Source organism: Chionomys nivalis, chromosome 21 (genome assembly GCF_950005125.1).
Source record: "Chionomys nivalis chromosome 21, mChiNiv1.1, whole genome shotgun sequence".
NCBI lineage: Eukaryota > Metazoa > Chordata > Mammalia > Rodentia > Cricetidae > Chionomys > Chionomys nivalis.
The window spans coordinates 51,725,165-51,745,487 of NC_080106.1; the positions used below are offsets into that span (position 1 = coordinate 51,725,165).

The 20,323-nt window shown below is 43.2% G+C and overlaps 2 protein-coding genes across 5 annotated transcripts in view; both read right to left on the reverse strand.

The window, feature by feature from the left end:
- Positions 1-930, reverse strand: part of Tom1 (target of myb1 membrane trafficking protein) — a 36,065-nt gene extending 35,135 nt beyond the window's left edge. Inside the window, exon 1 of the mRNA XM_057754065.1 lies at positions 813-930. Within this exon, the coding sequence (XP_057610048.1) occupies positions 813-864 (52 nt within the window). The 5' untranslated portion in view covers positions 865-930. The remainder of the gene's footprint in view (positions 1-812) is intronic.
- A 1,352-nt stretch (positions 931-2,282) lies between these two features.
- Hmgxb4 (HMG-box containing 4) overlaps positions 2,283-20,323 on the reverse strand; it is a 46,614-nt gene continuing 28,573 nt past the window's right edge. For all 4 annotated transcript variants that reach the window (XM_057754364.1, XM_057754363.1, XM_057754366.1 and 1 more), the window contains 6 exons: positions 14,443-14,524; positions 12,230-12,294; positions 10,592-10,697; positions 9,120-9,286; positions 4,579-4,701; positions 2,283-4,207 (listed from right to left, as the gene is read on the reverse strand). In XM_057754364.1, coding sequence (XP_057610347.1) covers positions 4,163-4,207; positions 4,579-4,701; positions 9,120-9,286; positions 10,592-10,697; positions 12,230-12,294; positions 14,443-14,524 — 588 coding nt within the window. In that variant the 3' untranslated portion in view covers positions 2,283-4,162. The remainder of the gene's footprint in view (positions 4,208-4,578; positions 4,702-9,119; positions 9,287-10,591; positions 10,698-12,229; positions 12,295-14,442; positions 14,525-20,323) is intronic.

The following is a 20,323-nucleotide window of genomic DNA, read 5'->3' on the forward strand; positions in this document are numbered from 1 at the left end:
AAATTTCACAATGCTGTCGGGATCCTTCAGGCAAGAAGTGTGTGTGTGTGTGTGTGTGTGTGTGTGTGGTCACACCCAGACCACCCATCTCAGGGGAAACGTCGCCGCCTGCCCTCCGCCCGAGAGTAGGTGCTGGAAGCCGGCACCTTCCGACGGGCTTCAGCCCCACGAGGTGGTATCATAGTGGCAATGACAAGCGTCAGTCATGTGTCAGCAGCATCCTCAGTGCCTCGCGCTTATTAATGCATTTAATGATCAAACAAGTCGAGGAAGGCCGGGCCACCGTCCCTTTACTACAGGCGAGGAACACCACTGGGGCGACGTCACACAAGTCTCCCGACCGCGAGGACAGAGGCGCGGTCGAGCCCAGACACCTCGACGTGCCGGAACGTGAGGGGCCGGTGACGCGGCGAATGACCTGAGCGCGGTCAACCCGGGAGGGGCCCTCAGCTTGCGCGAGCCCGGCGGCAGCGCGGCCCAAAGCCTGCTCACCACAGCAGTCCCTTTAACCCAAACTTTCTCCCTCTACTCTGGACCCCAGCACACACGCGTTGGCTGAGGCACATCCGCCTGGACCCGCCTTCTCCTCCTGCCTACTGGTCACCCTCAGCATCAATCCCCATACGGGCCTTACGATTGGCCCGTGATCTTGTCAATCAGGTGAAACATAGGAGGCGGAGCCAAGAGCGCCGCGCCAGCCTCGCCAGCCTCGCCGCCCTCCTTCCAGCCCTGACTGGGGACTCCGACAGGTCCCAGGGCCGAGGCCAGAACGGCACACAGGGGCGGGACTGCTCGCGGCTCCCGGGACTCACCGATGCGCTGTCCCACCGGAGAGCTGAACGGGTTTCCCAGGAGAAAGTCCATTGCCGCGGCTACGGCTGCCACCAGCTCCCAGAATCAGGTGACAGCAACCGCCGGCGCCGCCGACCCATCACGTGACCCGCTGGCCGACCCGCGGGGCGGGGGCTCTGGAGCACAGCCACGAGGCCCCGCCCTCTAAGCCACGCCCCTGGAAGGCTTCGGCTCTCGCAGTGGAACCTGGAAGCCTTCACATCCGGCTACTGGGTCTCTGGCCAGGGAAATACTTGGGTCAGGTTACACAGGCTCAAGCTCAGGCTCCTATCGTGTCTCCCTGCTTCTAGGGCCGCCCTGTGTGTACCCAAGAGAAGGCAAGTGCCTGGGTTTGTGCTTCTTTGAGACAGAGAATGAACTTGGTCTACAAACCCACCGGCCTCTGTTCTTACTTGGCAAACGGGAAAAGTGCTTTTTCTGCATCTGTTCCCCTGCATTGTAAAGGGGGACAATATTCATAATGCTTCGAGAGCATTAAAATCAATAACATGCAGGTGTTATTTCTTCCTTGATGTATCCTTATAAAACAAGTTTTAAATTACATTACTTTTTACTGTGTGTGTCAGCATCCGTGAATCATCTCACCCCCCCCCCCCCCGTTTCTTTGGAGTCAATCCTGCCTCCTGAGTGCCATTATTAAGGCCTGCGCCACCTCGGTCCAGTTTTATCCTCCCAATTTTTGGCAATGCTGGGCTTTTGCTACTTAGAATTTTTAACATCTTGAATGTCCACAAACTTTTTTTAACCATGAAAGGTCAAATTTCCATATATTCAATGCTCATAATATTACCAAACATTCACTTTAGGCAGGCGGGCTTTAGACTCAGAGACAGGGAGGTGATTTCACTTTTTTTTTTTTTTTAAAAAAAAACAAAAACAGACAAGACTCTGGAAGCTCCTGAAACCATAAACTGTATGTTTTCAGCATAGGATTTTCATGTAACCCTGACAAAAGACTGATGATACTTAATTTAGGCCAATACCATAATGTACATGGTTTTATTTGTCAAGCATCAGAGCCACAATGATCAGATTCTCTAGTTTTACAATATGCAAGTGATATTTGGGACCCCGAGACCCACGATAGGTAGGAATATGAAGACTTGACCTCTATTTCAGGTTTTGGTTTAAAATTATTTAATTTTAATTATGTATATGGTGGTATCTCTGTGTGGGTATATGTACTTGTGTGCTGGTGCTTAAAGAGGATATAGAGGGTGCCTGATACTCTCTCTGGAGCTGGGATCCAACTTGGGTCCTTTGCAAGAACAGGAAGTATTCTTAACTGCTGAACCATCTCTCCAGTCCCCATCCAATTTTTTAAAAAAAATTAGGGTAGAATAGAGTGAATGACATGTTTTACAATTTTATAGCAACTATAATTAACCCAATTATGGAAAAGACAGATAAGACTGGACTACAAATATTAAAAATGAGATCTTTAATATAAGTACAAAATTTTGTTTCTTTATACAACTGCAGTATGATTTGCATCAAACCACTAGGATTTATTTAAAAAACAAAATAAAACAATGATATAAAAACAGCAAGAGGGCCTGAATCCAAAGGTTTTCCTCTAATAGTACCAAATACCACAAGTTACAGATTATTATACAAATGTGTACAAATCTTTAATACAAATACAGTAGGGCTAGGCTCCAGAGGAAAACAAACTCGCAAAGGCCGGTTCTCACCAGTTCATTGCTGTCTGTAGCAGTGACAATGGAGGACTGACTGGCTGCGTCCTGCACCAAGTGTCTTCTTGGCCTCTCTCTCCTTCACACCATTTCTCAAAGGAAACTTCTGCAGGTTCAAATGAGGTTCTGACCTGTTAACTCAAATTTAAATTTCTGCTCTTCTTGATTTCAGTTCCTGCATATTCCTCTTTCTTTCTCCACTTGCCAGATTAAATCTCAAAACTGTTCTGAGCCGAGAAAGGGACCGAACGTCCAGAACACCTGTGAGACTCTCAGCTGTGAAGCAGAGCGAGGCTATGTGAAGGAACTAAACAGGATGGCAGCTGGCTACATGGTCCAAGCGTTTACTGTTATGCTGCCCTGTCCCATGTAGGCCAGAGGAAGAAAGCATGGCTACCTCACCATGGTTTTGGAAGGGCATCTCACACCAAGTTTCCAAACAACCCTGGAGTGCTCAACTATCTTCTAATGGGGAGGCAGATCTGGTGCTTTGGGAATAAGGGCAGTTGGGAACTGTGACATTCCTATTTCACTTTCCTAACATTATCGAGGGCCATGAAGCTCCTTTTTGAATCATAACACCTTAACATATGGATGACCTGGAGCTTTCAGGCAGACACGAAGAAATGACAAGTCTGTGTGCTCCACATGCTACTGCTGGTGGAGGCTTGTTATTAAATTATATATACAGAAATTTACAGGATAAATTAAAATCTAAAAATTCTAAATAGTTAAATACACATAATTATACACTCACACACAGTTATACAGATATAACCAACTGAGAACCGATGACTCCTTTGTGACCCACGTGCGTGTGGGATGCAGAGCACAGTCTGCCTGCCAGGGGAACCAGAGCTGAACCAAGAAGCTGCAGATCTCTCAGGATTCGTGGTTAACCAATGCTGTCAATGAAAGACACCAGCTTTGGTTTTTATAGATCATGCTTTCTTGGCCAGCCAAAGCAGGTTCCACAGGTGGTACCAACAGTTTTGGCCTCTCCAAAGCATTTCTCTGCTGCCAAGAATCACATGACTGCGGTGCCAACAGTTACAATAAAACTGGAGACACAGATACCTGCTTAGTAGGAATTGGAATGAGTCCCCTTATCAGTCCAACTAAGCCATCTATCTCCAACTCTCCCGGGTCACTTTGAGTCAGTTTGTAGTCAGCTGGCATCCTCCCATAATCTTTACTATATTTCCATTTATAAGACAGGTAAGGCAAATGGTCAGTGATGGGTCTGGAGGTACAAGCAAGCTTGGAAAAAAAAAATCACATTTTAGCTGTCTATAATGAGATACACATGGCACCCAGAATAAGCCCCTATTCGCCAAATTACACTGATTTTTAAGGCAGATATTTTTCATACAAGAAATAACCCCAAGTCCACATTCATGCCAAAGTCCTTTTTAGCTGAATCCTTACCATTTCATAAAATTATTAAAAGCAAAGCAGTTATAATCCTATGTATGTACTGTACACTATATACATATGTATATATAGATATAAAATTTAAAACCTACACCCAGAGACCAGTGGAGGATCAGGAACAGTCATGTATACACAAACTAGTAAGGGGAGACAGGTTTTTGTCCCAGGCGTCTTGGAGGTCACAGTCCAGGCATGATGTATGCAATGTTGTCCAGCGTGTTTGACTGCAAAAAGGAGAAAGGGCTCAATTGTGGCATGCCTCAGTGCGGTCCCTGAGACATGTTTTGTGCAGGGAGAGAGGGAAAGTGGGCTAGGCTGCTGCTGTCAGCTGTGCCAGGAGCTTCTTTGCTTAGGCCTCACCTTAGACCCAGCGGCAGGAAGTCCCTCTACTGCCTTTTGAGTTGGAGCCCCTAGACTACACTGCTTTCTCTAAAGTACTGCTGTGGAAAGGGCAGGTTCTGAGGGACAATGATATGTGACAGATGGGCCACGTGCCACCAAGCCCCAGGGGCAGTGCCTGTGTACTCATTAAGGAGGGTTTTGGCTCCAAAAGGCCCCAGTCTTAAAAAGTTAAGGAAAACAACAACAAACTCACCAAGACCTGTTTGGGACAGCCATTCAATTCAGGTAGTTGTGTGGTCAGGCAAGCCAAAGGGCCAAGAGCACAGATAATGGAATCCAGGAGCACTGACAAGCTGCCGGACACTGCTACCATGCCCTGCAAGAAAAGCAGATGGCAACTGAGTTGCACCTTAGTTGCTCTTCCTGCTCAACTCTCTCCCGTTTGTAAGGTCTTGTTCCATCTTTTCGACCTTCCTGACAAAACACAGCAACAAAAGGCACTGTGGGTAGTCAGCAGAGGATCTGTGATAGGCTGGACCCACAGGCTACTGTTTCTGTCACTTCACTACATTGCTACTGGACCTTCTCTCCTCAGTGCTGGTCTCTTCACTCACAACCTAAAACAAATTTTCTCAGAAGGTCAAGTAAAAACTCTACCAGCCCCGCTCCGAAAAAAAAAAAAAAAAAAAAAAAAAAGCCTACTTAAAAACCCTCTGCAGTCCTAGAACAGGAAACTACAAATACTTCTGTGTATTTGGCTTGGATGCCTGCCTTCTCTTCCCACCTCAACAGTAAGCAGGAAGATTCTTCTAAAGGTCTGCTTAAAATAGGCTGGAGCCTAAAGCCTCAATGGCCCCCTTTCCATCTTCCTCCCCCTTCCCAAGGGGAAGAACCAGGCACCTGCTGTCTTCAGTTCATGTCTCTCCAGCGATCCACCCCACCCTCTTTCACCAGGCCTTTGACTCCCATAACCCAGCACAATGCTTCCTTTCTCTCCTTTGGAGACAGAGACTCTTTAGCTCAGGCTGGCCCAGAACTCAAGTTTGTTTGTTTTTTTTAAAAAACTATATTTATTTTCCTTTTAAGCATACTGGTGTTTTGCCTATATGTATGTCTGTGTGAGGGTGTCAGATCTTGGAGTTACAGAAAATTGTGAGGTGCCATGTGGGTGCTGGGAATTGAACACAGGTCCTATGGAAGAGCAGTCTATGCTCTTAACCACCGAGCCACCCTCTAGGCCCCACAGCAACCTTGCTGACTCGGGCTCCTGGCAGTAGAACCACAGTCCTATGCAGCACCAATGCCTAGGTGACACTGTTCTTTCTGTCACGATAGTACAGGAGAGCAACACGAGGAGGGGAAGGCCAGGTAGGCACTATTTTTGGTATTAAGAGTTGTATAAAATTGTGATAAGGCTCAGGTATTCAATGCTTACACTAATGAACTATGTAAATCAATGCTCCTGAAAGTGTGGTATGCAATTTCAGGCGGCATACATATGGACTTTAACTATTTTAATAGTTACTTGGGTTCTCAGCACCCATATGGTAGCTAACAACCACTTCTAGCTCCAGCTTCAGGGGAGTGGAATCCTCTTGGCCTCCATGGTCACTGCACACTTGGATCTTAATTACACTCACACACATACACCTTTGGGAAACCAAATGAGTGCTAATGGACTTTGAGTTTCTTTTCTTTTTAAAATATTTATTTATCATATATATTATATTTATCATAAAATAAATATTATATATAGTGTTCTGACTGTATGTATGCCTGAAGGCCAGAAGAAGACACAAGATCTCATTTTGGATAGTTGTGAACCACCATATAGTTGGTGGAATTGAACTCAGGACCTCCAGAAGAGCAGTCAGTATTTTTAACCTCTGAGCCATCTCTCCGGCCCCAGGCTTTGTTTCTTTCTGGGGTAATGATAATGTTTTAGCGATAGTGAAGGGCCCAAAACTCTGAAGAGTATTGTCAGTAAATCCTGCACTGTAAAAGGTAAACTTTTGGCATGTGAATCATATTTTTTATTAAGGTTGTTACAAATGAAAAGCGAACAACAGAATCTATAAACTCTTTCTGGTTATGGTAACCATTCCTTATCTGCAGTTCCCCTTTCCATGGCTGTAGTTACTCAGGTTTTTTGGATGTTTCTTTTGCAGACAGTGTTATGTTAAGTACTACAGGCTGGCTTCAAATCTGTCATCCTCCTGCCTTAGCCTACCAATTTCTGGGGTTACAGGCATGCCCACCACTCAGCCTCAATTCCCAATTCTAAACTGCATTCATGCTGTTGGAATGGCATGATATAAGCTCAGTCCTATGTGGACTATATTTAGCACACTGATGCTGAATGATATCAGATCAACCACTGTACACAGTGGTAAGTGCTAGCTGTGGGTTTGGGCATGTAGCTGGGTGTCTGTTGCCTGCGGTGTATGCACAAACTCTCAAAACAGCTCTTCACACATGTGTGCATGTTTCTGACTGTTTATTACATAAAATTACCTTCCAATTAGATTGTAGTAAGCATCCTAAGACAGTCAACAGACATTTAGGTTTTTCTACTCTGTAAATTCTTGGAATAATCTCATAGAACTCAAAAATATTATTTGCCAGGTGACTGATGGTGGCCCACGCCTTTAATCCCAGCACTCAGGAAGCAGAGACAGGTGGATCTCTAAGTTCAAGGCCAGCCTGGTTTACAGTGTAAGTACCAGGACAGTTTGGCTATTACACAGAAAAACCCTGTCTTAGAAAACAAAAGAAAACATTTCCAAACAAAAAGTAAGTATTTTGGAAAATTTGGACAATGAATGGTGCTTAAGACCGTTTTACTCTCAACTGTTTAGAAAATATAATGGTTAAATGTGAAAATTCAATAATGATAACAACATTTTATTGGAAATACTTTTTTACCTAGTTGGGTATTTGAGCATGTAAGATGAGAAGGCCCACATTCTTTTACCACCTGTTGAATTTTTAGAAACTTAGCCAAAGAACTCAGATGTAGATTCAACTCCTGGAGCTTTGAATGATAATTTAACATTTGCATAAAAACTAGTCATTAGCTTTTATATTTCTGCACTGCTGTTATTCCAGCCCCTCTTTTTTCATTTTTTGAGACAAGGTCTCTCTATGTAGCTCTGGGTATCCTGGAACTCACTGTGTACAGCAGGCTGGCTTCAAATGCACAGGAATCTGCATGTCTCTGCCTCCCGAGTTCTGGGACTAAAGGTGAGTGCACAGCTCCTTTCATTCTTTTGAGATTGTAATAGAATGACATCATTTCCCCCTTTCTTTTCCTTCCACCAAACCCTCCCACACTCCCCTCTTTGCTCTTTTATCATTAACTGTTGTTACACATGTGGGGATGTCATGTGTGTATTTTTCTCCAAAACACATAAATACAACCTGCACAGCCTGTATAATGTTACTTGTATATATGCTTTCAGGCTGACCATTTGGTATTGGATAATCAAGTGGTGTGCTCTTCCCCGGGGAAGACTATTTATTCTACTCTAAGCATTCCTTAGCTGCCTGTAGGTCTTTGTATAAGGTTGAGCCCTGTGAGCTTTTTCCTAGGACCCTTTCTTTCTCATGCTATAACTTCTTATTATCTTCCTGCTTCTGGCTCCTGAATGCTGGGATTTTCAGAGCATGATGGGAACTCTTCTTATCCCTGTATAATCTTGTCTGATCATTCAGAATTGCAGAAACTGCATTAAAACAATTCCAGCTCTCAGAAGGTGCCAGAGTGTCCACTATTTTTTCCACTGCATTTTAATTCACTTGGGCTCATTTTTTTGAGACAGGATTTCAGTCTGTAGTCTAGGGTGATCTTGAACTTGCAGCAATTCTCCTGCTTCAGCCTCCCAAATTCTGGGATTATTAGGCTGTGCTGCCATGTGTGGCTTCCACTTAATTTTTTAAAAGAAATTATTTTATATGTATGGGTGTTTTACCCATATGTATGTCTGTACACCACATGCATACAGTGTCTAAGGAGGTCAGAAGAGGGCTCCAGATTTCCCAGATCTAGAGTTGTAAGCAGTTGTGAGCTACTTGTGGGTGCTGGGATTTGAATCCTGGTCTTTGGAAAGAGCAACCAGTGTTCTTAACTACAGAGACATCTCTCCAGTTCTTCCACTGAACTTTTCAAGACTAAAACCCACTTACTGTTGTAATAAGAGCGGCAGGGCTGCGTCCCTGGCACCCGGCCGCCCGCATGGCTAGCTTATGCCCCGAAATAATTACACGGAAACTGTATTCTTTTGATCACTGCCTGGCCCATTAGTTCCAGCCTCTTATTGGCTAGCTCTTACATATTGATCTAACCCATTTCTAATATTCTGTATAGTACCACGAGCTGGCTTACCAGGAAAGATCTTAACCTGCGTCTGTCTGGAGTGGGAGAATCATGGCGACTCACTGACTCGGCTTCTTTCTCCCAGCATTCTGTTCTGTTTACTCCACCCACCTAAGGGTTGGCCTATCAAATGGGCCTAGGCAGTTTCTTTATTAATTAACCAATAAAAGCAACAGATTAATACAAGACCCACCTCCATCAACTTACAGGGTATCTTGACTTCTCTTAGTGCTGTTTATAAAGAATGGTATAATGATATAACCCTGAGAGCCAGTAGTCAGAGTCTGAATCTTTAGACAGCTTTTCACTATACCATGGGTACTTGGCACAGTTTTGCATAAAGTAGTTGTTCACTAAATGAACAAATGGATCTAAATGGCATAGGACACAGGAATCCTGCTAGGGAGTACTGTGCTTACCTCTGTCTCCTGCAGGCGGTGCCCAATGAGGCTGAGGGACTCTCCCAACAACTGGAGATGAGCAGCAACATCAATGGGCTCTGTTTCAGGGGCTTTGGCTGGTGAGGCTGGCAAAAGCATTGTGGGTGGGGACTTCTTTTGGGGTGACAGTACTCCCACAGAAGAAGCTGAGAACAGAGGGATAAAAATGTGTCTATGGCCTTCAACATCACACACACACAAAAATGACAATTTTCTGTCTTAAAAAACTATACCATATGGAAGCCGAAGATGGCTCAGAGGTTAAGAGCATTGGCTGCTCTTCTAGATATCCTGAGTTCAAATTCCAGCAGCCACATGGTGGCTCACAACTATTTATAATGAGATCCGATGCCCTCTTCTGGTGTGCTGGCATGCATGCAGACAGCAGTGTATACATAATAAATAAATATTAAAAAACAAAACAAACTATACAAGGCATTAATTAACTTATGTTTGTGAGCTAAAATTAGTTTGACTTCTTTTGTTTGTTTGTTTCGAGACAGGGTTTCACTGTGCAGCTTTGGAGCCTTCCTAGAACTTGCACTGCAGGTCTTTTTTTTTTTTTGGTTTTTTTCGAGACAGGGTTTCTCTGTAGCTTTGGTTCCTGTCCTGGAACTAGCTCTTGTAGACCAGGCTGGCCTTGAACTCCCAGAGATCCGCCTGCCTCTGCCTCCCGAGTGCTGGGATTAAAGGCGTGCGCCACTACGGCCCAGCTCAGAATGGTCTTAAACTCACAGAGATCCACCTGCTTCTGCCTCCCGGTGCTGGGATTAAAGGCGTGCACTACCACTGTCTGGCTACTTGACTACTTTTGTGTGATCCTTGAGATAAGAATAGTTTTGCTTAAAAATGTTTTATTTATATTTTATGTGTACGGAGTGTTTGCCTAACATGCAGGTCTATGTACCTACATGTGTGCAGTGCCCAGAGGTCAGAAGAGGAACTGGAGTTATAGTCAGCTGTGAGGCTGGGGTTTGAACCCTAGTCCTTTGCAAAAGTAGCTAGTGCTTTTAACTGCTGAACCATCTCTCCAGCTCCTAGTTGTATACATTTAAAGCGTTGCAAGAAAAACAAGCAAATAAACAAACAAAAATGCAGGTATGACTGGGAATGCACTCAGATCCTTTATATTTTTTTAAAGACAGGGTTTCACTGTGGTCCAGACTAGTCTACAATTTGCTATGTTAGCTCAGGCTATAGCTTTGAATTTGTCACTCTCCTGCTTGCTGGATTACATGCAGGCAGAAGGCCCCTGCCCTGACTTATTTTCTGGATCTTTACAGCAAAGTCTCTGACTTCTTACAGTTTCTAAATTTACACTTCTTTTATGCAGCCTGTCAAGGCTTACTTTTATTATAAGCTGTTTGCTCTCCCAACTTCCTAGCAAAGAAGCAGAATTCACAGGGCATTAGAGAAAATCTGTTCATAGCAGAAGAGAGAAGTGACTGTACCTCTGACTTTCCCGGAACCTTCCACACTGGACGCTTTTCTCTTCACAGTTGTGGCTTCGGCTTTGTTCTGTTTGTGCTGCAGATATTGAGCCTTTTGCTTCCAGATCTGCAACAGATTAGCCACACAAAATTTAAAAAGAAAGGCAAAAGAGGCAGAAAGGGAGCAAAAAGCTGGGAGAAGTTGGAGAGAGAATAATAACTTAGGATCTTAGGTCACTCAAGTGGATTCAAGCTGATAAGCTGGTATCTTAAATGCAGGCCTCTAAACATCCCCTCTGTAGCGCTAAGCGTCAAGTGGCAGTGCCGTCAGAATACTCTAAGGCTAAACGCAGGTCACATAGCAAACACCTGGCTCAGTATAACAACCGCGTGGCTAACCACTTCCTCTAGCCTGCCTGGCGGTGGAAAACAGCAAGCTATCAAGAATAATCTGGGTGGAAGAGAGCTGTATCATCTAAAAAAGTAATTCTTTAAAGGAAGAATTGCAATTCTAGCTCCCACACTACCTTTGTACCAAAGACGGGGATGCAACTACACGTGATTTAGATGTGCTAACATTGTCTTATTGGCTCTTTTATTTTCCTTAAAAACAAAACAAAACAAAAAAAACACGCCGGGCGTGGTGGCGCACGCCTTTAATCCCAGCACTCGGGAGGCAGAGGCAGGCGGATCTCTGTGAGTTCGAGACCAGCCTGGTCTACAGAGCTAGTTCCAGGACAGGCTCCAAAGCCACAGAGAAACCCTGGCTCGAAAAACAAAAAACCAAAAAACAAAAAACAAAAAAAACAAACAGACTTGTTATATAGCCCAAGCTGGCTTTGAACCCACAACTTTCATGCTAAGTGCTGAGATTACAGGCATGAGCCACCATACCCAGAAGTCTTATTAGCTTCTTGATAAGAGAATACATTGCTAATGGCTAATGAGAATGGAGTCCCAGAGTCTGGCTAAGGGAATTCCATGCTTTTCTTATTTAGAGGGTGAAGATTCTCAGTCCCAAGACCATGGCCAATTGGCATTTGCAGTAGGGTGCTGTGACTTTCGATTTTTTAAAAATATTTTAATCAACTTTTTGTTTTACTTAAACATGGTTTTTGGGGAAAAGTAGACAGCACTAGAAAAAGACAGTCTCCTTACAGCAAGAAAAGCCTGACTCAACAGTGACCATGTCCTCTGCTAGCCCCTTCTATGGCTTCTTTCTCTCTATTCTCAGTGTTGTGTTGCAATGGGATGCTTCTGTATACTGTAAATATGTATTGTTCCCATTGATAAATAATAATAGCTGTTTGACCAATAGCCAGGCAAGATAGGGTTAGGTTGAACAATCAAACTGAAGACATGGATGAGGAGGGGCAGAGTGGAGAAAGAGGTGAGCAACACCCAAGAATCAACATGACAGCAGACCAGTAAAAGCCAAGGCCACGCGGCAATATACATAGATTAAGAGAAATGGGTTAATTTAAATGTAAGTGCTAGTTAGTAATAAGCCAGAACTACAGGCCAAAGAGTTTGTAATTAATATAAGTTTCTGTGTGATTATTTGGGACCGTGCAGTCAGGAAATGAAAGTGCCACCTCCATTTACATTGTGTGGCTGGCAGGCAAAATCAATGAAAACTAGGCAAGAAAATAGACTTACCAGTTTGTCTTTTTCTGGCAACTGCTTCCATACTTCGGCCAGTTTTTTACTAAGTTCCCCAAAATCTGATACAAAAGAGTTAAAACAAAACAAACAAACAAACAAACAAAAAAGCACTGTAAGAAAACAGAAGACTGGGGAAGCAGAAACTGGAAAAGGGTTTGGTGGAGCAGAGTTCTTTTTCTTTTTCCCCCCATGACAGGATTTCTCTGTGTAGTCAGTCCTCTGTGTAGTTCCATCCTGGAACTCACTTTGTGGACCAGGCTGGCCTCAAATTCAGAGACCCTCCTGCCCCTGCTTCCCAAGAGCTGGGATTAAAGGTGTGCCCCACCATGCCTGGCAATGTCTACGTTTCCACAGCACCTTTGTGGCGTGGACAACCACTTTATATATAAGCCCAATGAGACAGAGATATAACATGACTTGTGTAAGGTCAGGGTAGTGTCTGCTCACCTAACTAAGTGCTAACACAGAGACAAGCACCAACACTACAAAATACATACAAGGGAGCTCAAAGCCTACATTCTTGGAAATAAAAAGCATATTTTCCATATTTATGTGCATTGGGTTTTTTGTTGTTGTTGTTGTTTGTTTCTTTTGAGACAAGACCTTGCTATAACTGCCCAGGTTGGTCTGAAACCTGTGATCTTTTTAGATTAGCCCCCCCCCCAACCCAGGGATTACAGACATGGGCCTGGATCCTATATCTGTTTAATTTATACCTTAAAAAAAGGGAGGGGGGTTTCCTGGGCGGTGGTGACGCAAGCCTTTAATCCCAGCACTCAGGAGGCAGAGGCAGATGGATCTCTGTGAGTTTGAGGCCAGCTTGGTCTACAAGAGCTAGTTCCAGGACAGCCAGAGCTAAACAGAGAAACCCTGTCTCAAAAATAAAATAAAATAAAAATTAATCAAACAAACAAACAAACAATAACCCCAAACAAAACAGAAAAAAAGAAAAAGAACACTGACATTAAAAGTGTGTGCCACCACCACCCAGCATATTTTCCTCTTTCATTGGTTAGGAAATATATACTGGGACTATGGCTCTATGGACAGAGTGCTTGCCATACAACCATGAGGACCTGAATTTAGATTTCTCAAAACTCATGTAAAAACCAGGTGTAGCAGTGCGCATAGAATCTCAGCTCTGTAGAAATACGAGGAACTCTGGAGCCCACTAGCCATATGGCCTAGCAAAATAGATGAGTTCTAGGTTAAGTGAGAGACCCTACCTCAAAAAGAAAGACGAGACCAATAAAATGGCTCTGAGGATAAAGGCACTCACCTCTAAGCTTGCTGAACCTAAGTTTAATCATTAGGAGGGAGAACTGTTTGTCAGGGAGAACTGACTCCTACAAGTTGTCCTCTAACCTCCACTGTCATGCATACACACATGTACACACACACACACACACCCCTCAATAAGAAGGATCTGGAGAAATGGCACTGCCTGTTCTTCCAGGTCCTGAGTTCAATTCCCAGCAAACACATGGTGGCTCACAACCATCATGGAATCTGATGCCGTCTTCTGGAATGCAGGCATACATGCAGACAGAGCACTCATACATTAAAAATGAAAAAAATAGCTGGGCGGTGGTGGCACACGCCTTTAATCCCAGCACTTGGGAGGCAGAGGCAGGTGGATTTCTGTGAGTTCGAGACCAGCCTGGTCTACAAGAGCTAGTTCCAGGACAGGCTCCAAAAAAACCACAGAGAAACCCTGTCTCGAAAAAGCAAAAAAAAAAAAAAAAAAAAAAAAAAAAAAAAAAAAAAATAAGATAGAGCTGACATGGTGGCACATACCTTTAATCCCAGAGAGGGAAAAAGGCTCTGTGAGTTGAGGACAGCCTGGAGGGAGTTCCACAACAACTAGAGCTACGTAACAGAAAACATACAAAATACTAATAATAATTAAAAATGAGGTGTAAGCAACTGAAGACCCCTGACATCATCAATCTCTGGAAAACTCTTTTGTAGGCATGGTGAGATAAAGTGTTTGCAGACCTGAGGAATTACAATCTGTTTGAGACAGGGGCTTATTCTGTAGCACAGCCCCCCTCAGCCTCCTTGGGATTGCAGGAACGAACAGCCCAAACCCACTTCAATTTGTACTCTAATGCTGCATGATAATCCAATTAATTAAATGCACTGCTTCAGAGAGTAGAAAGTAAAAACAAAACAGAACAAAACCCAAAGCTTGGAAAGGTTCTTACCTATACCTGGATGGTCAGCCACAATGGTTAGCCGGTACTCTTTACAGAACACCTGGTAGGCAGACATGTTCTTCTTTTTCGGCTAGCTCCACAAAGAAAACAGAATAGGGCAAAAGATGATTAGGACACAAGTAATATATTTTCTATATTCTTCAGCCCCAAGAGTTATATTCTATGATTTTTCAGAACAAAATCTGTATTCAAGCCAGTTCAGCAAGGGAAATACGAGATTCCTTCTCATATTTTCTAACTCTCCAATGAGGGTTATACTGTTGAATATTCTTACCTGGAAAAGAAATTAAATATCTATCCAAATCTCCCATTTGTGGATAAAAAACAGCAAACAGAAACAGAGGTTTGCTGAAGGTCACGACTGAGTGGGTAGTGTTAGCCCTCTAAGGACTACTGTGCAGGGTGGCTACCATGGGCCAAGGAGACAGCAAAGATTCCTCACAGAAAATGGAGCAGTATCACCCTGTAAAGGTGTCCTAATGAAGATGTTTTCAAAGTGTCTTTTCTCAACAAAATACCTCAAAAACAAAACAAAAAAAACAAAACACCACCACCACAACAAGAAACCAAACCAAAGAACAGGGAAAAATAAACAGATAAAACCCTCTCACTTTCTTTATCTAAATGTTTCAAAAGCTGATAATCCTAAGAGGTCTTTGTGGTCTTATATAGTTAGTATAAGGATACACCCAACAATACAAAGCCACTGGCAACTTGTTTGCCTTAAGAGTCTGATTTGTGACTAAAACCCAAGTAACAACACATCCCTTTGTGTCACTTCACAGAGCTGCTTGTTTGATCAGGAAAAGCCTGACTGTTTTCTTTACTGCCTTGGTCACCAACACTTACCTGAACTATAAATGGTGTGTTTGTTGTGAATCTATGCTGACCTATTTGCATGTCTGAAACGCACTTGAGAAGGAAAAAAAGGTAACTTGCACAAGTCTGTACATTTCTAAATCTTTCTCTCCAGGAGAACCTATCTCACTGCTAAATATTGAAGACATTAGGAATAATCTACACATTAAACTTTCATCTCATCTAGACGCCAACAGGCATTTTAACAATGTTGTCTCAAACATGCTTCAATATTGTTACTTTCCTCCTAGCCCCAAAGCTACTTAGAGCTTAACATAAACTACCTTCTTAAAATTAACCATAGTTTTTGGTCAATATCCAAATTCACACACTGAAGGAAAAAAGTTGCCCCTATTATAGAGAACTCTGTTCATTATAAAGCAAACAAACTGGTATTTATCAAAAAATTATACTGAGTATAATAGAATGAATGAACGAAAGAATCCCAGATCTTACTCACAGGAAGTTAGAACATCAACTGGGTGGGAGTGGGGAAGGGGGGGGGGGGATGGAGGAGGGAAAAGGTGGGGGAGGGGATGGGACTCCACATAGGAAACACATGAACTTTGTCTTTAAAGGGCCACCATCTTATCTCGGTTCTACTACACAGTTGATCTTGAGTAAGCAGACAAGAAATGGGTAGCTTTTCTGATATGTGGTAAAAAAAAAAAAGTATTTAAACCAGGGTGGGGTGGCTCACATTTATAATCCCAGGACTCAGCACGCAGGTGGATTACAGAGAGTTCTAGGCAAGCCCATTCATTATTACAGACCCATTCATTTATAAATATTTACTGAATATTCATCATGTGCCAGATGCTGGGAATAATATAGCCAGGATTGAGATGCATAATCTAACAGATAAGACATAATTTTTTTTTTTTTTTTTGGTTTTTCAAGGCAGGGTTTCTCTGTGGTTTTGGAGTCTGTCTTGGAACTAGCTCTGTAGACCAGGCTGGTCTCGAACTCACAGAGATCCGTCTGCCTCTGCCTCCCGAGTGCTGGGATTAAAGGCGTGTGCCACCATCGCCCGGCCCATATTTTTTTTTTTTTGGGCAGGGCAATAACTGCCCCCACCTTGGGAGGCAGCTGAATCTCTTGGAGGTCAAGGTCTGTCTGGTCTACAAGGTAAATTCCAGGACAGTCAGGGCTGCAGAGAAACCCTGATCCAAAACAAACAAACAAACCAACATTTGTCAGAATAAAACACAGAAGTTGAAAGAAAAGTGGTTGTAGCATACCCTTTAATCCCTGCATGGAGGCAGAGGCAGGTAGAACTCTGAGTTGAGGTCAACATGATATACAGAGCGAGTTCCAGGACAGCCAGAGCGACACTGAGAAACCCTGTCTCGAAAAACTAAAACAACAACAAAACCCCACAGAATCTGGAGACCAACAGAGAGATCCTGACCAAACCAAACACCAGTTACACAAATGGTTTCATTTTCCTGAGTTTTAGCTTCTTTAAATAAAATGTAGATGGTTGAAGAGGTAGCGTGAGAGCCAAGCCCCTTGCTCAAGGAAAGACAGTTCCTGAAATGCTATTGTTTATGGGAGATAACAAGCTAGTTTGACCCATCAGTACTAGATTCACAGGTAGGAATATATCAGGATGTATGTTTGCTTCTATTGGACCTGATGGGGGAAAACAATTAATTATGGGTTTTCCTTCCTAAACTGCTGTAAAATTGTGACTTGAGGCCATTTTGCAGGATCCTGGGTAAGGATCTGGCCAGAGTGCATCCACCTAGCCAGTATTTAATTAAAGCTTGCTTCTAGGGGCTGGCGAGATGGCTCAGTGGTTGCCATTCCAGAGGACCCAGGTTCAATTCCCAGCACCCAAATGGCAGCTCACATCTGTCTGTAACTCAGTTCCAAAGTAGCCCAGTGGTGGAACACTGGCCTAGCATGCAAAGCCATCTTGAAACACACCATTACTCAAAGGTGTTCCAGACTTCAGCAAGTGCTCAATGATGTTTTTATGGTAGGAAGATTTCCAAGATGCCCTCCAAGACTGTGCTTCTTGATGTGCATGTCTTGTAGTGCTCCTTTTGTGAACAAGGTGTCGAACAAAGAGACTGGCTCCTGTAAATTATATTACACAGCAGAGGAGATTTTGCAGTCATAACTAAGGCATCTAATAAACTGAATCTGAGTCATTCAAAAGGGAAGTTTTCCTGAATGAGTCCTCAATTAAAAGAGACAAGACCAGGTTGGGTGTTTGATGGCACACACTTTAATCCCAACACTCTGGAGGCAGAGGCTGGTGGACCTCTGTGAGCTCAGTCAGAGCTACATAGTGAGATCTGGTCTTAAAAGAGCAAAACAACAAATGAGACAAACCCATAGTTACCACAAACTGAATCAAAGTTTGTATAAAGAGGTACAAGACCGAAAAAGAACCAGCATGGTAATAAAAGGGGTGCCCAAGGCCACTATTCACCACAGTGGTGCAAGCAGTACTGACTGGTACAGGAACACACATGCACACTGATGGGACACAGCAGATAGTCCAGAAATATTTACAGCAATGTGCTCAACTGATCTTTGACAAACAACAAGGCAACACAACAGAAAAGACAATATTTTAAATGAACCACTAGATAATTACAAGCTGGGGGAGTGTGGGGCGCAGGGTGGGGGTTGGGGAATAAAGGTGCTTGCTTGTTGCCAAACCTGAGGACCTGAGCTTGATCCTGGGGCCCACATGATGGGAGGAAAGAACCAATTTCTGCAAGTAGTCTTCCCCTCCCCGCCAAAATAGCCATATGGAACTCCTGAAGTCTCCATGACCTGGGGTATTTTAGATAAGATGCCAAAGGCTTAAAGCCCAGGAGAAAGAACTGATAAGGACTTCCTTAAAATAAAAATTAATCTGGGTGTGGTGCATGCTTGTTTCAACTTTTAAGAGCTCCACTGTCAAAATCCAAAAACTTAAATTTTTTTTGTTTTGCAAAAGGCACTATTAGAAGAATGGAAGTCCACAGACTGCGAGAAAGCACTTGTATAAGACCTATCTGATCAGGTACTGTTATCCAAAGTGCACAGAGAACTCTTAAATCAATTAAGTAAATATAAACAGGGTCAAAGAAGCTAAAAGACACCTCACTAGTAAAGATAAAATGAACACAGATGGAAAAGGATCCACATCATGCTCTTAGAGACACACGTATTACACACTGAGACATTATCAGACCACTGACCATACAGGCGGCTCCCTCAAGGATGTGGAGTGGCAGGAGTTCTCAACTGGCAGATGTTTGAAATAATCTTCTTTTCGGATTTGGTAGAAGTGCTGAGACAATTTCAGGTGATCAGAACTTTAGTAAGGATGGCCACCTACAAAGGAGGAAGCTGAACAGAAGAGCCCACAGACACTGAAGAACAAAGGAAAGAAGGAGGAGGCTTCTAAACTTAGTAGGAGGAGTTTAAATTTAGCATAATAGTAAAGTCTCTAGATTCTATTGTTCTGCCCTGCTTAGTGGTTGCAGCAGGCTAGGTTAGGGAGGGTACTAGATAAGAGTGGCTGATCTCCTACAGAGGAATTGGTGTATGCAAGGGGTGGGGGTGGGGGATGTCTGAAGACTGTTAAGGCGGTTTTTTATAAACTAAATATGCCTCATCATACAGACTTTCACTCTCCTTTGTATTTTATTTACCCACTGGAGCTGAGAGCATCTCTCCACATAAAACAGATGCACGGATGATATCTATAGAAGCTTTTGATCCACAACTGCCCAAACTTGAGAGCAGCCCAGGCAGCCTGCACTTGGTGAACAAATGAACTGTAACTGTGGTTCAACCAGACAACAAAGTACAATTCAAGAGACAAGTTTTGAAAAAGGCAAAATATGGAGACGAAAAAAGGTGAGGTGAAGAGGTGAAGAACTCAGAATTTTAGGGTAAAGTACTTTGTGATGCTACCGCAGGAGAGAGGATATTTTTCACAGTCACAGAACGGACAACACTGACAGCACAAACCTATGTACACTATGAAGATATGCCAATCTGGATTTGGATTCATCTTTAACAAGTACACTGGTAGGGATGCTCATAGTAGGCCATGTACGGGCAGGACAGGGAATATATGGTATATGGCCACATTTTCTTCTCAATCTTTTTTTTTTAAATATTTATTTATTTATTATTTATACAATATTCTGTCTGTGTGTATGTCTACAGGCCAGAAGAGGGCACCAGACCTCATTCCAGATGGTTGTGAGCCACCATGTGGTTGCTGGGAATTGAACTCAGGACCTTTGGAAGAGTAGGCAGTGCTCTTAACCACTGAGCCATCTCTCCAGCCCTTCTTCTCAATCTTAATACCATTCCAAAAACCTTTACTTATTTTGTTTTGTTTTCTGAGATGGGGTCTCACTAGGTACACAGCCTTGGCTGGTCTGGAACTCACTATGTAGATCTGGCTGGCCTCAAACTTGCAGCATTCACCCAAACTTTAGAAATTTTGCTCTACAAAAGTAGTCTGAAAAGTTCCTTCCCAGGTGTGGTGACTGCTCACTTAGAAGGCTTAAGCAAGAGTATTCCTAGTCCAAGGTCATCCTGGGCTACAGAAGAAAACTATCCCAAAGAACTTAAGAGTAAAAACCATTAATTGACTTCGGTCTTGTGAGATCCCAAGAACAGAACTGGATGAGAACACAGGGATGCTGGTTTAAATCACTATGTTTGTGATAGTCTACAAGCTATGTTGCAGTAGTAATCAAATAGTTCTTCTCATTCCCTCTGTATATTTAAAAATAGAAGCAGTGGCATCCAGGGAGCCAATAAAAACTTTTTAAAAGTAGAAACTGTGGTGGGGGAGGACTGAGTGAAAATGTTTGACGCAAAACAAGGGAAGCCAAGGACTAACAAAGTTTTCATTTAAATAGTAAAGGTCACTTGCAGAGGTATTACAGACCTTCATTCTCAGTATTTGGGAGACAAAGGCAGGCAGATTTCTTGAGTACTGGCCAGCCTGATCTAGTACTGAGTTCCAGGCCAGCCAGAACTA